This window comes from Chanos chanos, chromosome 6, assembly GCF_902362185.1.
Source record: "Chanos chanos chromosome 6, fChaCha1.1, whole genome shotgun sequence".
Classification (NCBI taxonomy): domain Eukaryota; kingdom Metazoa; phylum Chordata; class Actinopteri; order Gonorynchiformes; family Chanidae; genus Chanos; species Chanos chanos.
In genome coordinates, this window is record NC_044500.1 from 1,242,501 (window position 1) to 1,262,500 (window position 20,000).

A 20,000-nucleotide genomic window follows, 5' to 3' on the forward strand; every position below is an offset into this window, starting at 1 on the left:
ATGAGTGTTTTAGTCTGCAGGACTAGAGTGATCTGATAAATGAGTGTTTTATTCAGCAGGACCAGAGTGATCTGATAAATGAGTGTTTGGTCTGCAGGACTAGAGTGATCTGATAAATGAGTGTTTTAGTCTGCAGGACTAGAGTGATCTGATAATTGAGTGTTTTATTCAGCAGGACTAGAGTGATCTGATAAATGAGTGTTTGGTCTGCAGGACTAGAGTGATCTGATAAATGAGTGTTTGGTCTGCAGGACTAGAGTGATCTGATAAGTCAAATCTGAGCCATAAATGGATCTGACTTTCTGCCATCTGTGGGAAGTGTAGAAACAAACTCAGAACTGCTCTGAATGGATTTTCCCTTTATCATCTGTTTCTAGAGTTTTTAAAAGAAAGAAATTACAAGACACATATTACCAATTCACAGTACCGACCCGTTATCACATGGAACAGCTTGATATAAAACATGCTCTGGTGTTGGCTAAAAACAGACAACACCCTCCATACAGTCAAAACAATCCTGACACTCATGAAACATCTTTTCTCTGGACATGGGGCTTGTGCTGCATTTTCAGCGCATACTTTCCTAGCGTCGTGAGACAGCGTTCATGTGCTCTGCACGATTAGACAGATAAAGCCCAGCGTTTTCACGAGGTCGCCGCGGCACTGGGCACTCACGCTTGTGCGGGCGGGGCTGGCAGACAGGAGCTCATGTCGGGCAGGACCACGTGCGCGTCCTGCATGTCCTCCCTCTCCCCTCGACGGGACGCCACAAACCCCTTTATCCTGGCCAGTCCTGGGAAGGGTCATCAGACAGAACAAACAACCAATCAGCGGTGCGTTTTTTTTTTTTTTTTTGGCACAAACCACCAGCCTCATTCAGTTATATTTCATCCCATCTCCTCAAGCGTAATCCCTTATGGCTCAGTCACTCATTCAGTGTGTGTGGAAATGCTGAAAACCTTTACAAACTTTCTTTTCCTCGCAAGTCCTCTCTTCCACCACCTCATCCTCTGGGTTCACCTGCCGTTTCCTCTTCTCCCTGTGGTCTCCCCGGCTCGGCTGTGAAGGCGTCTCCTCCGTAACAGAGCCCCCTGTTCACAAAGCCAGATAAGGATGCATCCAGTATCGCAAGGACGGTTCAAAAGTTTCAATCAGCTGTTGACAAAAAACGGCATTAGTTAAGGTCGACTTGGTTGGGCTTTGTCTCTTACACTGATATGAGATCAGAATCACTGCAATGGTTAGGGATCGGGTTCAGGTGAGCTGCTCCAGGCTTTGTCTCTTACACTGATCTGAGATCAGTGTCACTGTAATGGTTAGGGATCGGGTTCAGGTGAGCTGCTTGAGAACAGAATATTCAAAGTATATCACTCCAGTCTCAAGTATTTCACACTGATTACTAGTTTCTTTTAAAACTGACTTTTAGGCCATTTTAGTAGTCCTTCCCGCACACACACACAGGCCTGTCTGACTCTTAAGCTTGTCAGATATGTCTGCATCACTCTGAGGTCCGCTGATACAGGTATCTTACCTTTTGGGGGCTGGGACTCAGAGAATAAACTTCCTGTTCCCACAGTGGCCATACTGAACACGTTACCAGTGTCTGCCAGGAAGGCAAGATCTTTATTCATGTTTAAGGTTGTGGTAGCAATTTTTCAATGTCTCCATAGTTTGTGATTTGGTTTTCTCATCCTTTTTTCTCAAAATGACTGTTCTATGGCTCTTTTGAGTGGGTACTTGTTTTTAAGCACCACTTTAAGGTGCATGCTAAAAGTGCAGCACATTTACAGTAACATAATAATACGATTAAAACTGTGACTTTTCCCCCGTGTTCTTTTCATGGACTTGACGCTTTCAAGATAATAGCACTGTACGACTCTTACTGTACAATGGGACACTTGTGACCAACCTAACGGACAGCTTCACTTTAATCTTTTCAGCCAACTTCTCCATGAAGCATGGCAAACTGACGTGCTTAATTACTTTTAAAAGCTCGCCTGAGAGTGTTGCGATTCTAACAAAAACTACCTTGGGATTAGAAAGTTGATAGCATGCAGCGTGATCATTGTTTTGCTATGATGCTAAAGGGTTTCCAGAGTAGCGTAAACAGCGGCACGAAACACACGAGGGTAAATTTAAGCACACATCAGCAAAAACACTTATCATCCATCTTTACTTACCGACACTATTGGTTGGTGCAGGAAGATCATCAAATAAGTCCATCTTTGGTGGAAGGTAGGAAGGTAAGTGAATGGACGTTCACACAGCTTTTGTCGCTAACGTATAATTCGTGAGCTCCTTCAGGCGGGAACCTTGTCTTGAGTTCGAAAACTAGGAAGACACCAGGATTCATTAAATCTGCAACGGTGCAAGCTTACTTCTTCAGCAGATTTGGGAAACCACTCGAGAATCGAATTTCTCTTTGATTATAACTTGCTCTCTGGTCTGCAGACGTCCAAGTCGACTAATCATTGCAGTCGGTCACGAATATGTGATGAATTTCAAATTAAAAGTTCGACTATAACGTAGTTTACCCTTTTCAGCATGAGCCAAACAAAGGGAAAAGTTAAAATGAGTTAATACAAGAACAGACGGTCAAATGTATCAGAATTAATGTAATTACAGTGAAATGTATTGCAAGAGCGCAATTTTGATTTGTCATTATACAGTTACAAATTACAGAATAGTACAAAGTGTGATAGTGAAACTGAATACTATTTCATTTCCCGCTGGCCATAGCCTGAAATACATTCAACACACGACATATAACCCACAGTAATTTGGCAGATTAAGTTTCGGGATTGCAGGCTTTAGCTATGGCATTCAGTTACTACCTTGCAGTGTAAAAATGCATTTGTTCTATCAGTCAGTTATACTGACGGATTCCCTCAGTCTATTAAAATAAACACCTAATGTAATATATTCTGGTTAAAAATGAGTTCCAAACAGTCTAGAATTAGTTCAGGACCCTAGCAAGCCAATGTAAAGTTTACTATTATCTACAGAAGCTGTTTAGCCATGCTAACTATTAGCTAAACTGACGTCTCAGTCAGTTGTTTAGCAAGCGCCTAGCTGGTTGACTATTGCTGGTTTTACACCTGACGTTCCTTTCCATTTTGTTCAGCTGACGGCATTGTCTTATGACGGAAGGCTAACACAAAAGGCTGGGCAGCTGAGGTTATAGTGCAACTAGCAGTCGCAGCATTTGGAAGTTGAACATGGCACCTCAGATGTGCAAAAGCTCCAGGACAAGCTGGTATTTTAGCATATTACATGCCAACTTCTGAAAGATTTGGGCTACTAATAAAGACTGACCCCGACGTGATTTGAACACGCAACCTTCTGATCTGGAGTCAGACGCGCTACCGTTGCGCCACGAGGTCCTGCCCGCAGAAGTTTTTTGACCAGTCCATGGAACTCAGCCCTTATGGCGCCACAGCCTGAGAATGAAACAGCTGATGAATGTCATAACTTCCAATAGATTAAGTTTTACCATGTAGAGACGGAAAGAACAAGGGGAAAATAAAACTTTTTTCAGAGCCTGGATAGCTCAGTCGGTAGAGCATCAGACTTTTAATCTGAGGGTCCAGGGTTCAAGTCCCTGTTCAGGCGAGCAGTCTTTTGTCCCCTACTCCAATGGGAGAGACCCGGAGCCCTTTGGGGGTAAGCTAAGCATAGCTGCTCAGACTTGAATCAGTCTCTGTTGGCAACGCACATGCAGAAGTTGGACCACCTACCCTGGTTGGTCAGCCTGTCCGAAACCAGAGCCAAGTCAAGGTTCAAGGCCTTTTGGGCTAACAGCATTCAACCCAATGCGCTTCAGCTCAATTCCTTCCGAGTCATATCCAGGGAATTCACAGTATGATTGTCCTTCATTTGGATAAACCGCTTTGCTGTCCTGGTGCAGCATAGCACTCTTCTGATCAGTGCATGCTTAGGGTTTTTGAAGCTGTCATTTTGACGACCTCTCTCAGTCTGGCCAAAATAAATATGCATAGAAGTACATTTCCACTGAGCCATTCACCAGAATCATAATGAATGTGAAACCAGAAACATTAAAATACTGATTCTGCTCGAAACAAACCAATAGAAAAAAAATTCTGGTTTGAAGCCCTGCCTTCTGCACGTAGCCTGAAGGCAATTTATACAATGTTTTAAACAATTTTGTGCATGAAATAAAAGTTTGTGTACACTAAACCATTAGAGAGCTAAGGTGACACAACCTTTGTTGCCCATGTGGACAGTCTGTGGTTGTTTGGCATCACCTTCATTCCTGACTCTGAATTTATTCCCTACTGGTAAGCAATCTTTTTCTTATACTTATTCACTTATAAGTACTTAACAGTATAAAAAATATATGAAAAAATGCGTTAAGTTTCAGATTTTGGAGCATTTTGGATTGCGGATTAGGGATACTCAACCTGTACCAGGTAAAATCATTACCCAGAGAAAGCCATCTCCACCAGCAGACCAGAGCCTGGCAGGTTAACCTGAGTTAAACTAGTCCTCTCACAAGCTCATGTAATGTTTCCGAACGACTTTTTTTATTGTTTTACTTTATTAACCATCTAACTAAGGTTTGTCAAATTGGGTGATTCCCTTAAATGTGATGGAGGGTGTGTTTGTCATCTGAAGACTGCAGGATTGGTGTCTGACATTCCTTTTATTTGTTCAGCTGATGAGAACTTCTTACATCCGAAGCATACACAAACACAAAACGTAACATGCTGGGCACCTGACGTCATGCTGCCAGTAAAGAGGAATGGGAAGGAACACCAGTGATGCCACAGACACTCAAAGCCTACGACTGAACCTTTGCCCAAAGGCATCGCAACACGCGTGGGTGGAACGCAGAGGCAGGAGATGCAGAGCCCCCCGCCCTCTTTGTGGGTGTGGAGTTAGCATTCGAGTTATAGCACATATAAACCACTGAAAGGGTGAGAGGAAAAGACTGACCCCGACGTGATTTGAACACGCAACCTTCTGATCTGGAGTCAGACGCGCTACCGTTGCGCCACGAGGTCTTGACTGTCTGTAAGTTTATTTATTTATTCATAGGTGTTTACTGACTGTTTAAGAGTTTATTTATTTATTCATAGGTGTTTACTGACTGTTGATTAGTTTATTTATTTATTCATAGGTGTTTACTGACTGTTTAAGAGTTTATTTATTTATTCATAGGTGTTTACTGACTGTTTATTTATTTATCCATAGGTTTTACTGACTGTTGATTAGTTTATGTATTTATTCATAGGTGTTTACTGACTGTTTATTTATTTATCCGTAGGTGTTTACTGACTGTTGATTAGTTTATGTATTTATTCATAGGTGTTCACTGACCAGTCCATGGAGCTCAGCCCTCAAAGCGCCATGGCCTGAGAACGAAACAGATGGTCAATGTCAAGGCTTCAGACGAGAGTGTTGTGTATAAAGACCTATAGACAGCTGGAGAACTTTGTTATCCCATAGAGCGTTGACACCTCCGTTTGTATAGAATCAGACTTTCCTGGGTTCAAAGTCCTGCTTGGGCAAGCATTCCCTTTGTCACCTTTTCCAGTGCCGTGTTCCCAAAGCTCATCCGGCTGAGCGGAGGTGAGCACTGACACTCAGGCTCTGCCATCCTGCTTCCCTGGTTGTCACTGGCAACAGTGGCTCAGTCAAACCCGGTTATTCTTAAAATTTCACCCCGTTATCAGAATATAAGGGAAGCAGCATACACAATCAAAAACTAATTTTCATTAATTGTGTCATTTGAAACATGGCTGAATTTGAAATACAATTACCATAACATATAAATGTAATATATAAACATATTTAAGCATTTACGTAAATAATACATACATAAATTATCAGTTCAAATGCAGGATCAGGAAATAAAATGAAAAAAGATCTGAGAACTGTATTGCAAAAGTGAAAATGAGTAACGGGAATAAAATGGATATATAAAATACATACACGTGTGACCGCTTCACTACAAATGTTTTGAATCTATAAACTGTCTGATTTTCCTTTCGAGAACATGAGACACACAGTTAACTGACAGGAGAGATGACCAGCGGAGTTGCTTTTTTCCTTCTGTTATTACGTTCAGGGCCTAAGAACGGATAGAGTTTCTCAGTGAAAGACTGACCAGTGAAAGAGTAGATATGAGAACTGGCCTCCACATCATAAAAGGAGACCAGACCCTCCTCATAATCCACAAACACTCCCACCCTCTGGGGCTTCTGTCTCAGAGAGAGGAGGACAGAGGGAGAGTCATTTGCCCAATACTCATCTCCATTCCTCAGACACATACTCCAGTATCCATCCTCAGGACTTAGACAAATATTCCCCTTCCTGTTAGAAGATTCCCCCGTCACTCCTAAATCCCACATAGCCTTCCCCCTGACCTCCACCTCATAGTAAAATCGCCCTGAGGAGAACCCCTCCTTTCCCAGGACGTTTGCCCAACTGTTAAACCTCTCTGGGTTGTCAGGGAGATTCTGCCGCACATTACCATGTTTCACCTCTTTCCCGTCCTCAGACAGAATCAGCTCAGGGTGGGCTGTGTCAGGATCCAAGATCACATCCACTGTGGAGAACACAGAGAATCTCATTTCAGTGTGTGACTGATTATTATCCAGGCTTGGCCTGTTACTACAGAGTTTAATAGATGATATTGTGTTTGAATCCCACAGTGGGTCTGGGGCATGTCTGTTACTCTCTTCACTGAAACACTGATGACTCTGAGTGAACTGTACAGAGCTGTGGGTGACTCCATGTCTGACTCACACACACATTTACACTCCACATCTCTCATCAGCAGATCAGTAAAAACATGACAGTGTGATCAAAAGTGATCCAGTGATCCTCAGATCAGTAAAAACATGACAGTGTGATCAAAAGTGATCCAGTGATCCTCAGTACTGGATACTGTACACTCACCTGCATGTAGTCTCCTTCTCCTAACAAACTCTGAAAAGACATCAACAGAATGTTTTATTGAATATGACCTGTGTCATTCACATCATTATTATAAACAGATATGCAAAAAGGCAGTATGATGTTAAGTTATATTTTTAATTAGTATTTTGTTATTAATTCAATTACAGCTGAGAGACCATTGTTGTGCAGTTGCATTCAATTCTAATACAGAGGATTCCACTGAAGGGGAAAGATCAGGGTCACTTCCAGACTGGATTGAGACTTTAACTGTGGTTCTGTGAAACTCACACGTGTGCTCACAGCAAAGTCACGATGAGAAAAGAACAGGTGACCCATTTCCCAAATAGAAACTCTGACTATGTCTCTGGTTTTCCCAGACTGACCACAGCCGGTTAGAGTGGATAGGAAGGTTTGGGCTGTTTTTTTTTTTTTCCATAATGTTCTAAACTTTTCTGTCTTCATTGACAGACAGTCATGCACTGAATACAGCTGAATGTCTGGGTTTGATCACAGTCCCTTCTAAACAGGTGAATATTTACACAGGTTAAAGCCAAGCTCAAACATAGCCATAGCCCTTTTAGTGTGAATGCTGTGATTTTGGAGACAGAGTAAAGAGCAGGTCATTTCACTAGAACACTTAAATGTCAGATGTTTGTCATTCATATGATTAAACCTAGCATATGCCCTGTCCCAACACAAAAACAAACAAACAGAAATTCCCACAATATCACATATGTAGCTATGTTTGTAATGCATAACTACAACAATAAGGAAAAAATATTGACGATTAACCATTTTGACATTATTTGTTGCCTGTTTCATGATGTCAGGTAGTTGTCTTTGTTTTGTCTTTGGTTCTTCACTGAAATTAGACTCACCTTCAGGTTTCACCTGTTCTTCATAAATTAAAGACTCACCTTCAGGTTTCACCTGTTCTTCATAAATTAAAGACTCACCTTCAGGTTTCACCTGTTCTTCATAAATTAAAGACTCACCTTCACGTTTCATCTGTTCTTCATAATCTATCAACAAACAGAAAAATATTCAAAATCTAGAAACAGATTCTCAACTGACTCTATTGTTTTGACATCCACCAGTCCCCATATTCCATGTCCAGTTACTGTCACTATAACTCACTGACACAAACATATTTACTCTCTCAAATTCTCATCAGTAGCATAGTAGGAACTGATGATTTTACTCATCAGGGGGAAAAACACACTCACCTTCTTTCATTTTCTTTTCTCTTTCCTTCACTGTTAAAAGAACATACATAATGTAGCATGAGATGACCAGCATTATCCAGGATGGGACAGAGTTGTTGTATATGTCACATGAATAACAGGGTTTCTGCATATATATTTAAATATGTTCACATAGGCCTTACAATGATCCCAGATGGTTTTTACCATGGTGTGTCCAGATCACGTGATGTAGGCTTTAAACAGGACACTTGTCTTGTCTTGCAGCCTCTTGACTTCACAAGAGGCTGCCATGTTCCTGATCTCACGGTCACACTGCTCCACACCTCAGATCACTTCTTCATGTCTTTCTCTCTTTGTCTCTCTCGATCTCACCCTCCCTGAAATCCTCTGCTCCCACACTGCCAGTCCCAGCTAGGCGCAACCTTCGCACCCTCTCCTCTAGTGCCTTCTCTTCTATGGTCTGCTCCTCTCTCCCATCTGTAGGAGCCTTCTCACTTCTTCCCATGGAGGAGAAATCCTCTACGGTCCTTTCTCCACTGGCCTCCTCCCTGGACACCCTCTGCCCCCCCGTCACCAAACCGGCTCTCCTCTCCGCTCCTAGTCCCTGGTTGACTGATAGTATTCATGCTGACAGAGCCAAACTTCGCGCGACTGAACGGAGATGGCGGAAATCGAGATCCCCCAACGACCAATCCTACTACCACTCTCTTTTTTCTTCTTTCTCCTCTACTCTGTCCTCTGCCAAATCTGCCTTCTTCCACTCCAGGATCAACTCTGCCTCTTCTAACACCTGCAAACTCTTCTCCACCTTCTCCTCCCTTCTCTCTCCTCCTCCTCCTCCTCCTCCCTCATCCCTATCTGCTGATGACTTTGTCTCCTTCTTCGAGAAGAAGATCAAAGACATCTGCAACTCCTTCCCCCCATCCCCTCCCACCTCGGATCCTGCACCCTCCACCCCCCCCACTATCTTTTCCTCCTTCTCCCCTCTATCTGACTCTGAAGCTCTCCTACTTATAAAATCCCATCGTCCTACTACCTGTCCTCTAGATCCCATCCCCTCCCCTCTCTTTCAGGCCATCTCGGACGACATTCTGCCCTTCATCTCGTCCTTGATCAACAGCTCCCTGTCTACTGGCACAGTTCCTTCTGCCCTGAAGACAGCACAGGTCAAGCCACTGCTTAAGAAGCCCACTCTAGACCCAACTGATGTCAGTAGCTACTGCCCAGTCTCTCTCCTACCGTTCCTCTCCAAAACCCTGGAACGTGCAGTATATAACCAGCTCTCTCCATATCCTCTCCAGAACAATCTCCTGGATCAGAATCTGGATTCAAAGCCGGCCACTCCACCGAGACGGCCCTCCTTGCTGTCTCGGAGGAGCTCCACTTGGCCAGAGTGAAGTCTCTCAGATCTGTCCTCATACTCCTAGACCTCTCCACAGCATTGTCTAGTGGTCAACCACTAGATTCTCCTCTCATCCCTTGCTGGGCTGGGCTTCGCGGGATCTGCACTCGCATGGTTCCAGTCCTATCTGTCTGACCGTTCCTACCAGGTCTCTTGGAGGGAATCAGTCTCCTCCCCCCGCCCTTTCCACACTGGAGTCCCACAAGGTTCTGTACTTGGTCCACTCCTTTTTCTCCCTTTACACCAGATCACTCGGACAAGTTATCTCCGCCCATTGTCTCTCTTACCACTGTTACGCTGATGACACACAGCTGTTCTTCTCCCTCCCATCCTCCAACTCTCAGGTTCAGCCTCGCATCGCAGCCTGCTTAGCCAACATCGCCTCCTGGATGTCCGCTAACCACCTCAAACTCAACCTGGAGAAAACGGAGCTTTTGTTTTTTCCCGCTAAGAACTCCCCAACGATTGACACTGCAATCACCATCGAGGGTTTTGTGGTGTTCCCCACCACAGCAGCCAAAAACCTTGGCGTGACCCTCGACAACCAGCTGACCTACTCCGGTCACATCGCGGCAGTCACTTGATCCTGCAGATTCTCCCTATACAGCATCAGGAGAATCCGCCCATTCCTCACACAACAGGCGACCCAACTCCTGGTCCAAGCACTTGTCATCTCCCGCCTGGACTACTGCAACGTTCTACTGGCTGGCTTGCCAACCTGCGCCATCAGGCCACTCCAGCTCGTGCAGAACTCCGCCGCACGCCTGGTATTCAAACTCCCTAAGCGCTCTCATATCACTCCACTGCTTACTGCGCTCCACTGGCTTCCGGTAGCTGCCCGCATCCAGTTCAAGACACTGGTGCTGGCTTACCAGGCCACAAGAGGCTCCACCCTATCATGCCTTCAGCCCTTAATAACGCCGTATACCCCTACTAAAACCCTCCGCTCTACGACCTCTGGTCAGCTGACAGTCCCCTCACTTCGGGAACCCGGCAGCCGCTCCTCCCGACCATGCCTCCTCTCCGCCATTGCCCCGCGGTGGTGGAACGACCTCCCCCATGCAATCAAGATGGCGGAATCTCTTACCATCTTCCGCAGGAAACTGAAAACCCACCTCTTTAGAACCCACCTGTCCCCCACTGCCTTACTATAATCCCAGATGGTTTTTACCATGTTGTGTCCAGATCACATGTTGTAGACTATAAAGAGGACACTTCAGTACATCCTCACATCCAACTAAAACAGGTATCACTGTCTTCTCCTTTCTTTTCTTCTTCTTTTTTTGATAAATATGTGAATTTTAGACTAATTTAAGAGAAATTCAAAATTAGATAAGTGGACCGTTAAAGAACCATCTTTATTTTATCAGCACATCCATGTTTGTAAATTATTATTAATTTGTAAGAATAGAGTGGGAAACCAGTTGTCATGGTGTAAAATTCAGACTGTAAACATGGACCATGTAAACACTTATAATGAAAATGAAAATGTTTACCTTCCTGTTTTCTTTTCTTCTCAGACTCTGAAAAAATACCAAGAAAACAATCAACTTAAAATTAGTAATCAGCAGGAGAGGGTACATAAATAATATTCATTATTGACAATTAACCACATCAGAAAGGTCTCACAATTCTTTCAACGCTATTAACATAGTTTACTGGGCATGTAATTTTAAGAGTTACCTCTCAGTCTGTGAATATAGAGAATCAGTCCGATTAAACCGCACAGGGTCATCACTGAGAACACTGACAAAACTGAAAAGACCATCCTGCATTTGTGAAAAGCTTCACCTGAAACAGGAATTATATTCATTTCATTATTAAAGAATTTAATTTTCAAAATGTAGTGTGCTTTAATCACATTTTAAATTTGTAGTCCGTGATTAAAAGGAAACGTGTGAGGTTAATCTATTTACATGACACAGAGAATGAAAATTAAATAAAATAATACAAATACAGGCACAATCATTAATTTTGATAATAATTATTAAACTTATAACTGGCACTGCTAAATGAGTGTTCTGTTTAAAGGAATGCCTACTTACTTTGGATGAAAATCTCTGTCTCCTTCATGTGATCTCTCAGTATTACTCTACAGAAGAATCTGTTGGTGTTACTGTCCTGTACAATAACACGTTGTTTCACATTGAAACCCTCTGTCTTTCTGACTGTCTCTGTATTCTCAGCAGGGAGAATCTCTCCTTCACTGTCCAACCACAAAACTTCAGGCTCAGGGTTCCAACCTTTAGTTTCACACAGTAGACTCAGTCTTCCTGAATGATCATAGCCCTCCATAGAGATCACTGGGTGGGTTCCTAAAGCTATTAATAATCAGTGAAGACAATCTTAGATCTCAGTTTGTTAAAATGGATCATAAACGTCGACAAGTCAGTGCCTAAGTATTGAAGTAAACAATTTCCTCACCTTCAATTCTGACTTCAGTAGTAACATCATCAAACCAACTGAGAGATCGAACAAAGCATTTATATTCTCCTTCATCAGAGGCTCTCACTCTGGAGAGTTTTAATGAAGTGTTGCCTTTCTGCAGTTCCTCTTTAAACAGTGCTGCCCTCCCTCTATAGGACTCAATCTGGTTCTCATTTCTGTCCTCATAGTCTGTGTACAGATGCACTAGAGTGTCTGATCCATGGAGTCTACTCCACTGCACTGTCATGTCCACAGCACTGATGCTGGGTTTGAGAGAACAGGGCAGAACCAGGTCTTCACCAGCTACAGCAACAAGACGACCAGCTGGACCAACAACCTGAAACTGATCTGGAATCAGAAACACAGACGTTCATAACAGTTTACTGTACAGTGTGATATTCACTGAGATAAACACACACACACACACACACACACACACACACAGCGGCTAACGAGCACACAAAGGTAAAACTACTGTGATGAAACCTTGCCTGGTCTGGATGCTGTCGAGAAATGAAGAAACAGAGCAATCACAAAAACAGATCCCATCCCTGGGTCCAAAACAACAACTGCAATTCATTAACGTCTGAAATAAAAGTTTGGTGAAATGAAAAAAAAAAAAAAAATTCAAAAGCAGAGAAAATGAAACACTGACTCTGTGCTCCCATAGGCTCCAGTTAAAAAAAAAATAGCCAGCACATTTAAAACTCTTTTCGTTTAAAACTCTTTTCGTTTAAAACTCTCTTCTCCTCTCTCTGTTTTGGAAAGACGTACAATAACAGTCTTTATATCAGTAATGTCAACACAGGAGAACCTGTCAAACCCCTTAGTGGAGAACACGCCTACACACACACACATGCACACACACACAAGAAATTTATATGCTTAATTAGCTGGTGGTTAAGATGATTTGAAGTTTTCAAACATCTTCACTGTGGACATGCTGAGTAAGAACTGATGGATCAATCCAATCCTACAGCATTAGAGTGTGTGTGAGCTGACCTGTGAACACATCCCCAAATAACTGCTCAGTGATCATTTCTAACATTGCTGTCATCTCACCACCATTACTGATGTTGTCAGATGACACAGAGCAGTGCTGATGACCTTCCTCTCCTGTGTTAGGAGATGTTAAGGAAACATTTTCAAACCCATTCAAACTTTCTCACTGTGCTGGATGGAAAAGGTTAGGACCGGTAAACATGCCTGGAAAAGTCCCTGATGCTCTGGTGAGGAGAAGCAGACAGTGACTCTACATGTATTAGAAGGGACATGTGGTAGTCTGTGAGAGAGAGAGAGAGAGAGAGAGAGAGAGAAAATTTATGTGTGTGTGTGTGTGATATGTGGTCAGTTAACATTTAACTAGTTAACATGGAAAAAACCACTATAACATGTTTTTATGTTGAAAGGTAAAATAATGAGTGGGAGACTGTGTAGTTTAAAACAGATAGAGGAAAAAAAATACAATGATAACACTGTACACACAGCTGATTACAAACACTATAGTCATAATATTATATATTACATACATCACATACACTCAACAGAAATATAAACGCAACACTTTTGTTTTCACCCTCATTTTTCATGAATTACAGTAAAAGATGTAAGATTTCTTCTATGCACACATAAGGTTGATTTCTCTCAGATTTTGTTCTCAAATCTTTATAAACTTGTGCTCGTGAGCACTTCACCTCTGCAAAGATAATCCATCCACCTGACAGGTGTGGCATATGAATCCATCCACCTGACAGGTGTGGCATATGAAGGTGCTGATTAAACAGCATGATCACTGCACAGGTGTGTCTTGGACTGGTCACAATAAAAGGCCACTCTAAAACGCGCAGTTTTATCACACGACGCAATGCCACAGACGTCGCAAGTTTTGAGAGAGCGTGCGATTGGCATGCTAACTGCAGGAATGTCGACCAGAGCTGTTGTCCATGAACTGAACAAACACACTTCAGAACTGAATGTGGACCAGAGCTGTATGAACTGAATGTGGACCAGAGCTGTATGAACTGAATGTGGATCAGAGCTGTATGAACTGAATGTGGACCAGAGCTGTATGAACTGAATGTGGATCAGAGCTGTATGAACTGAATGTGGATCAAGTTCAAGTTCAAGTTTATTTAGAGCCCAATATCACTGTTTACAGTCTCAAGGGGCTTTACAGGCCACAACAGTCAAATCAAAAGCTGTATGAACTGAATGTGGATCAGAGCTGTATGAACTGAATGTGGATCAGAGCTGTGTGAACTGAATGTGGATCAGAGCTGTATGAACTGAATGTGGATCAGAGCTGTATGAACTGAATGTGGACCAGAGCTGTATGAACTGAATGTGGACCAGAGCTGTGTGAACTGAATGTTCATTTCACTACCATATCCCGTCTCCAACGTCGTTTCCCAGAATTTGGCCTCACAACTGCACGCCACGTGTAACCACCTGGGCTGGCGTGTGTGAGTGTGAGTGTGTGTGAGTGTGTGTGTGAGTGTGTGTGTGTGTGTGTGTGTGTGTGTGTGTGTGTATGTGTGTGTGTGTGTGTGTGTGTGTGTGTGTGTGTGTGCGTGTGTGTGTATGTGTGTGTGTATACCTTCAGTCTCTTATAACTCCGTACACCCCAACTAGGACCCTCCGCTCTACGACCTCTGGACAACTGACGGTCCCCTCACTCCGGGAACCCGGCAGCCGCTCCTCCCGACCACACCTCTTCTCCGCCATTGCCCCGCGGTGGTGGAACAACCTCCCCCATGCAGTCAAGACTGCGGAATCTCTTGCCATCTTCCGCAGGAAACTGAAAACCCACCTGTCCCCCAATGCCTAACCTCCCTTTCCTAAAAAAAAAAAAAACCAAACAAAAAAAAAAACTTTTGTCTTGTATCTATGTTTGTCAAAGTATTCCAGGGGTGCAATGCGAAGGGGCAATTTGATGCTCAGTCTTATTGTGATCTCTGCTCACAAGGTATTAGAAATCCGACTGATGCACTGATTGTAAGTCGCTTTGGTAAAAAGCGTCTGCCAGATAACTAAATTGTAAAGTGTGTGTGTGTGTGTGTGTGTCTTTCTGGGTATTTGTGTGCGCAGATGTGTGTGAGTGTGTGTGTGTGTATGTGTGTGTATGTGTGTGTGGAGTGTGTTTTCCTCTTAGAATGATAAGTTTAATAAACTATACTTAATTATCATGATCAGCAGAACATTGTTAGATTTTTCTTTGTTACTGTCTGTTGCTTTTTCTGTTTATTCACAGTTAATGATGAGAAACTAAAGAAATGCAATCAAGAAGGCAAATTAATTTTCCATTGCAGTTTCTGGAAGTATTTTTGCCTGCTCTTGAATAATTTCCCAGTGTAAGACTGATGTGTTTCTAACTCCTCACAGGCAGGAACCACAGCATGTAGATGAGTGCAGAGGAACCAGCCCTGAGCCTTCTGATTCAGTCAAGTCACTCATGGAAACTTCCACTGTCGGTCATGACAGCTGTAGTCCAGTGTTCAACACCATCAAACCAACAACAACAGCACATGAATTTCACTCTATTACAGAAGGAGCCTTTTTGATCCTAAATTCAGTTTGAGGTCATGGCTTATTAGTTTTCTGCCTTTCTCCTTTTGTCATAGATTTTTAATCTGACCTCCAGAAATTCATCTAAACTGTTACATTAGATTTACTAACGATGTCATTTGGTCTGACATGCTGGGTAATGAATGCTTAATCAGCTGTGAAGGAGAAAACAGAGAGAGTTCGGTCTTGTAAGTCTGTTTTTACCTCCCATGAGTAACACTATCACCTCCTGCCCATCCTAATAACATTTGTTTTGCTCCTGTAGATTAATACCTGTATTATATGTATAAACCTGCATAAAATATCTGTTTCCTGTTTTAAGCACAGAAACCCATTTTGAACGTGGGCATCCCTTCCCCCTAACGAGTAATACTGTACCTTCATATCACACAGAGGATAAGAATCTCAGAGAGTAAATATGTAGAACATTGAATTAGAGCTGCACAGTTGAGTGACTGTCTAAATGTAGAATGTAAATTTCACAGGACCAGAAAAGGAGTCCCTTTGAATCTTAAAACAGTGTGACATTCTGTTTCATATCTTACTACAATGTTCTTAGTGTAACCTACTACTATTGTAAAAACGACTGTATGACTCAATCTGTGTTCAGATCTAATGTTCTTTTAAAACACAGACCGCATCAGCTTAACTCCTGAAGCCTTCAAAATGTTAACGTTTCCTTCACTGTGAATGACATTTAACACTGTATGATAGACAGGCTCCTTAACCAATAACAGCTGAGTCTGGTTTTGATCTGGTTTCAGTGGAGAATGGGTTAAAGCACAATGTGAGAAGTTTTAGTTCTCATCTCTCCTCATCTCTCCCCCTCCCCCCACCCTTATATGAGAGGCGGGGTTCCTCCAGACACAGTGAGGGGAGTGGTAGACCAATATAATCGCCAAGCTCATCAAAACAGGGCCAAGCGGGAGGGTCGGAGCCCGTGGAAGCACACGAGGGTTCAAACTCAACATATCCATGAACCTCAGCATGACTCCTGCCTGCCATGCTTCTAAATACATCAGTCAGTGATAAAACCAGATGTAATCTGACACCAGAATGGGTTCTGCCTTTGGTGGGTGGACAGACTGACAGCAGAGAAGACCTTTTTCATAACTGATGAAATACTGAGAGCTCATAAAATCAGAACATTGTACACTCAGTTTATTTGGTCCTGGACGAAATCTCCTAATAACCTGGCCACTTGTGCTGCATGGATAAATGTCACGGTCCAGTCCCGCTCTCCCAGATCCTAGTCCATGTTTTCCTTGTGTCCTGTCATGTATGTCTTGTCTGTCTGTTTCTGTTTGCGCCGGTCCATGTCTTACACTGTTCCCTGCCTGGTTTCTGTTCACCTGCTGCCCATTTCATTAATCAGCTACTGCACTTAAGCCCTGTCTGTTTCCACTCCAGTTGCCGGATTATCTAGCCTTCTTTCCTGTTTCGTGTATTAGATTGTCTTGCTTCTTTCTTGTTCCCTCTTTCTGACTATTGCCTGTTTTTGGAGGAAGAGTTTTTTGCCTTTTGCCTTTGGATCATTGCCTGTTTTTGGAGAAAGAGTTTTTTGCCTTTTGCCTTTGGATCATTGCCTGTTTTTGGAGAAAGAGTTTTTTGCCTTTTGACTTTGGATCATTGCCTGTTTTTTGACCTCTGCCTCTGTCTCTCTCCCTCTGATACCTCTGTGATTCATCTCTTTTGGATTTCTGGAAATCATTGTAATTATTAAACACTAACTAAAACTTACTCTGTGCTCAGTCTGCTTTTGGGTCCTCAACCAACCAGGCCTCACTGGCCCTACAATAAATCACCGGCCCTAACAATAAATCACCAGCCCTAACAATAAATCAGAGTTTTCAGTCACAGTTGTGTGTTTATCTGCTAGTCTGTGCATGTACAGTGCCAGCGTAGGTAGAGTGCCAGTTTCAACTTGTTCTAGAATCGAAAGTGATTTTGTTGTGGACACTGCTGTTATAAGCTGTCTTCAGTCTACAAGAAAACCGTCCAAGGAGTACTTTTTGTAACCAAAGAACCAAAGACTGTGATGTAGCGTATTTGATACGAAAAAGGTAATTTTTAATTTTTGAAGAGTCTGAACTATCGCTTCCCTTTCACAGTTTTTTTTTTCTGAGCCGTCTCATTCAGGAATGAGGATGATTCACATGATTCTTTTTCTTCACTTTGCTACATTATCCAGATCAGGTATGTCTCCACAGAAACATTAATTATGCCTTTCCTCTGTGTCTGACTGTGTGTGTGTGACTGTGTGTGTGTGTGTGTTTGTGTGTGTGCACGTTCGTGTGTGTGTGAACATCATCACGAGGACTCCCAACATGGGAATACTATTTTTGTTTGTTTGTTTGTTTGTCATGTGATTTTGCTCTTTTTGATGGAAAGTGCCAAACCATTACTTTGGTTACGTTTGAGGTTATTACCAGTTTATGCTTTAGCAGTAAACCAGTTCTTTATTCTGCGGCCAGTTTCACATACATATTTTGGGCGGTGTCATGTTACACATTTTATTCCATTACCAAATCTGATAAACATTACTAGAACAACTGGTTTTGTGTGTTTGTGTGTGTGTGTGTTTATCTCAGTGAATATCACACTGTACAGTAATTCTGTATTTCTGATTCCAGATCAGTTTCAGGTTGTTGGTGCAGCTGGTCGTCTTGTTGCTGTAGCTGGTGAAGACCTGGTTCTGCCCTGTTCTCTCAAACCCAGTATCAGTGCTGTGGACATGACAGTGGAGTGGAGTAGACTCCATGGATCAGACACTCTAGTACATCTGTACACAGACTATGCAGACAGAAATGAGAACCAGATTGAGTCCTATAGAGGGAGGACAGCACTGTTTAAAGAGGAACTGCAGAAAGGCAACACTTCATTAAAACTCTCCAGAGTCAGAGTCTCTGATGAAGGACGCTATGAATGTGCAGTGGAATCTGATACATTTTCTTTTGATCATATTAATTATACAGTCAGCGTTGAGGGTGAGTAAGTTTCTAATTTCAAGCGAGATCATCACTTTAGATTAACTAATAACAACTGAGACTTGACATTGTCTTCATCAATTATTAATAGCTGTTGGAACCCACCCGGTGATCTCTATGGAGGGCTATGATCATTCAGGAGGACTGAGTCTACTGTGTGAAACTAAAGGTTGGAACCCTAAGCCTGAAGTTTTGTGGTTGGACAGTGAAGGAGAGATTCTCCCTGCTGAGAATGCAGAGACAGTCAGAGACACAGAGGGTTTCTGTGTGAAACAACGTGTTATTGTACAGGACAGTAACACCAACAGATTCTTCTGTAAAGTCAGACTGAGAGACCACATGATGGAGGCAGAGATTTTCATCCAAAGTAAGTAGATCTGATTTTGAATCAAACACACATTAGACAGTGAAATCTTAATAGACTGTGACAGTAATTTCTGTATTTATTACTTTGTCCAAATCCCTGTGGTGTGTAAATGTATTTGAGCCAGTGGATTCAGCTCTGATGTCTAACGCGTTTATAGAGTCTTCAGAATGATACAGATGGTATGTTGGTGTGGAATATGAATAAATTCTGTTTCAGGTCAAGTTTTTCACACTCGGAGGGGTAGTGTCACCTGGATTTCAGTTCTCTCAATATTCTTTGTGATCGCTGTGTGTGGATTAATTGTACTGACCTTCTACATAAACAGAATGAAAAGACACATTCACAGGTTGAAAGGTAACTGTTAAATTGATGACTCCAGTCAATTTGAATCAATACTATTAAAAATCCTCTGAATTTTTTTTTGTTCAGTGTTTATCATATGATTCTCCTATCCATCACTAATATTTTTTAAATATTAATGTTTGCTTTTTAAGCGTCTAATAATGAAACAAAACTGCACACGGAGCAAACGGAACAGCTAATCATAGTGCAAATGAAAGAGCAAATGGAACAGCAAATGGAACGGCAAATGATAGAGCAAGGTATATTATTTTTTCCCCCAGTTATTAATTTATACAATTTGTTACCTTTCTTATATTCATTTATAAGAAACAAACTATGACATATTACAGTAAGCGATGAATTGAGATGATCTGATATATATGGAAAAGGACGACTTATAGAGGTTTATTAATATAGACCAGTCAGTCAAACAGTTAATATTCAGCCAGATCAGATATGAAGGCTACCATTATCAGTCTCAACTCCTGGAGTTCAGTGCCCACAGAAAAACAGCTTAAACTATGTTTATTACACATGAATTAAAGAGAGGTGGGGGTGGGGGGGTATTTTCTGATTGATTGACAGTGTAAATGTGGGAAAAAACATCTGATTTTCACATTTTAACTGGAGGTTTATTCTCAGTCAGTGGAGCCGTGTACCATATATTATCTGACTTGTAATTTTGCTTTATCCAGTGATTTGTGCTGCTGTATTTGGGCATTATTGTTTGACCCCTGTACCTGTGTAAGAGGCTTAGGACTGGAGCATGTGTCCCCTGTTAC

At 42.3% G+C, this 20,000-nt stretch overlaps 2 protein-coding genes and 3 non-coding genes across 5 annotated transcripts in view; 1 reads left to right on the forward strand and 4 right to left on the reverse strand.

Moving 5' to 3' along the window:
* The window catches only part of ilkap (integrin-linked kinase-associated serine/threonine phosphatase), a 5,861-nt gene extending 3,424 nt beyond the window's left edge, over positions 1 to 2,437 (reverse strand). The window contains exons 1-3 of the mRNA XM_030778557.1: positions 2,185 to 2,437; positions 960 to 1,074; positions 676 to 793 (exon numbers count right to left, since the gene is read on the reverse strand). Coding sequence (XP_030634417.1) covers positions 676 to 793; positions 960 to 1,074; positions 2,185 to 2,223 — 272 coding nt within the window. The 5' untranslated portion in view covers positions 2,224 to 2,437. The remainder of the gene's footprint in view (positions 1 to 675; positions 794 to 959; positions 1,075 to 2,184) is intronic.
* Positions 2,438 to 3,311: 874 nt separating this feature from the next.
* Positions 3,312 to 3,383, reverse strand: trnaw-cca (transfer RNA tryptophan (anticodon CCA)). Its single transcript has one exon. It is a non-coding gene; the product is annotated as a tRNA-Trp (tRNA).
* Positions 3,384 to 3,539: 156 nt separating this feature from the next.
* trnak-uuu (transfer RNA lysine (anticodon UUU)) lies at positions 3,540 to 3,612 on the forward strand. The gene has a single exon. It is a non-coding gene; the product is annotated as a tRNA-Lys (tRNA).
* Positions 3,613 to 4,952: 1,340 nt separating this feature from the next.
* trnaw-cca (transfer RNA tryptophan (anticodon CCA)) lies at positions 4,953 to 5,024 on the reverse strand. Its single transcript has one exon. It is a non-coding gene; the product is annotated as a tRNA-Trp (tRNA).
* A 1,008-nt stretch (positions 5,025 to 6,032) lies between these two features.
* LOC115813972 (butyrophilin subfamily 2 member A1-like) lies at positions 6,033 to 16,527 on the reverse strand. The gene is made up of 5 exons (XM_030776671.1): positions 16,359 to 16,527; positions 11,956 to 12,306; positions 11,577 to 11,852; positions 7,881 to 7,946; positions 6,033 to 6,571 (listed from the first exon to the last, which is right to left on the reverse strand). Exons 1-5 carry the CDS (start codon positions 16,525 to 16,527, stop codon positions 6,033 to 6,035), a joined length of 1,401 nt encoding a protein of 466 aa, XP_030632531.1.
* Between the last annotated feature and the right edge of the window lie 3,473 nt (positions 16,528 to 20,000).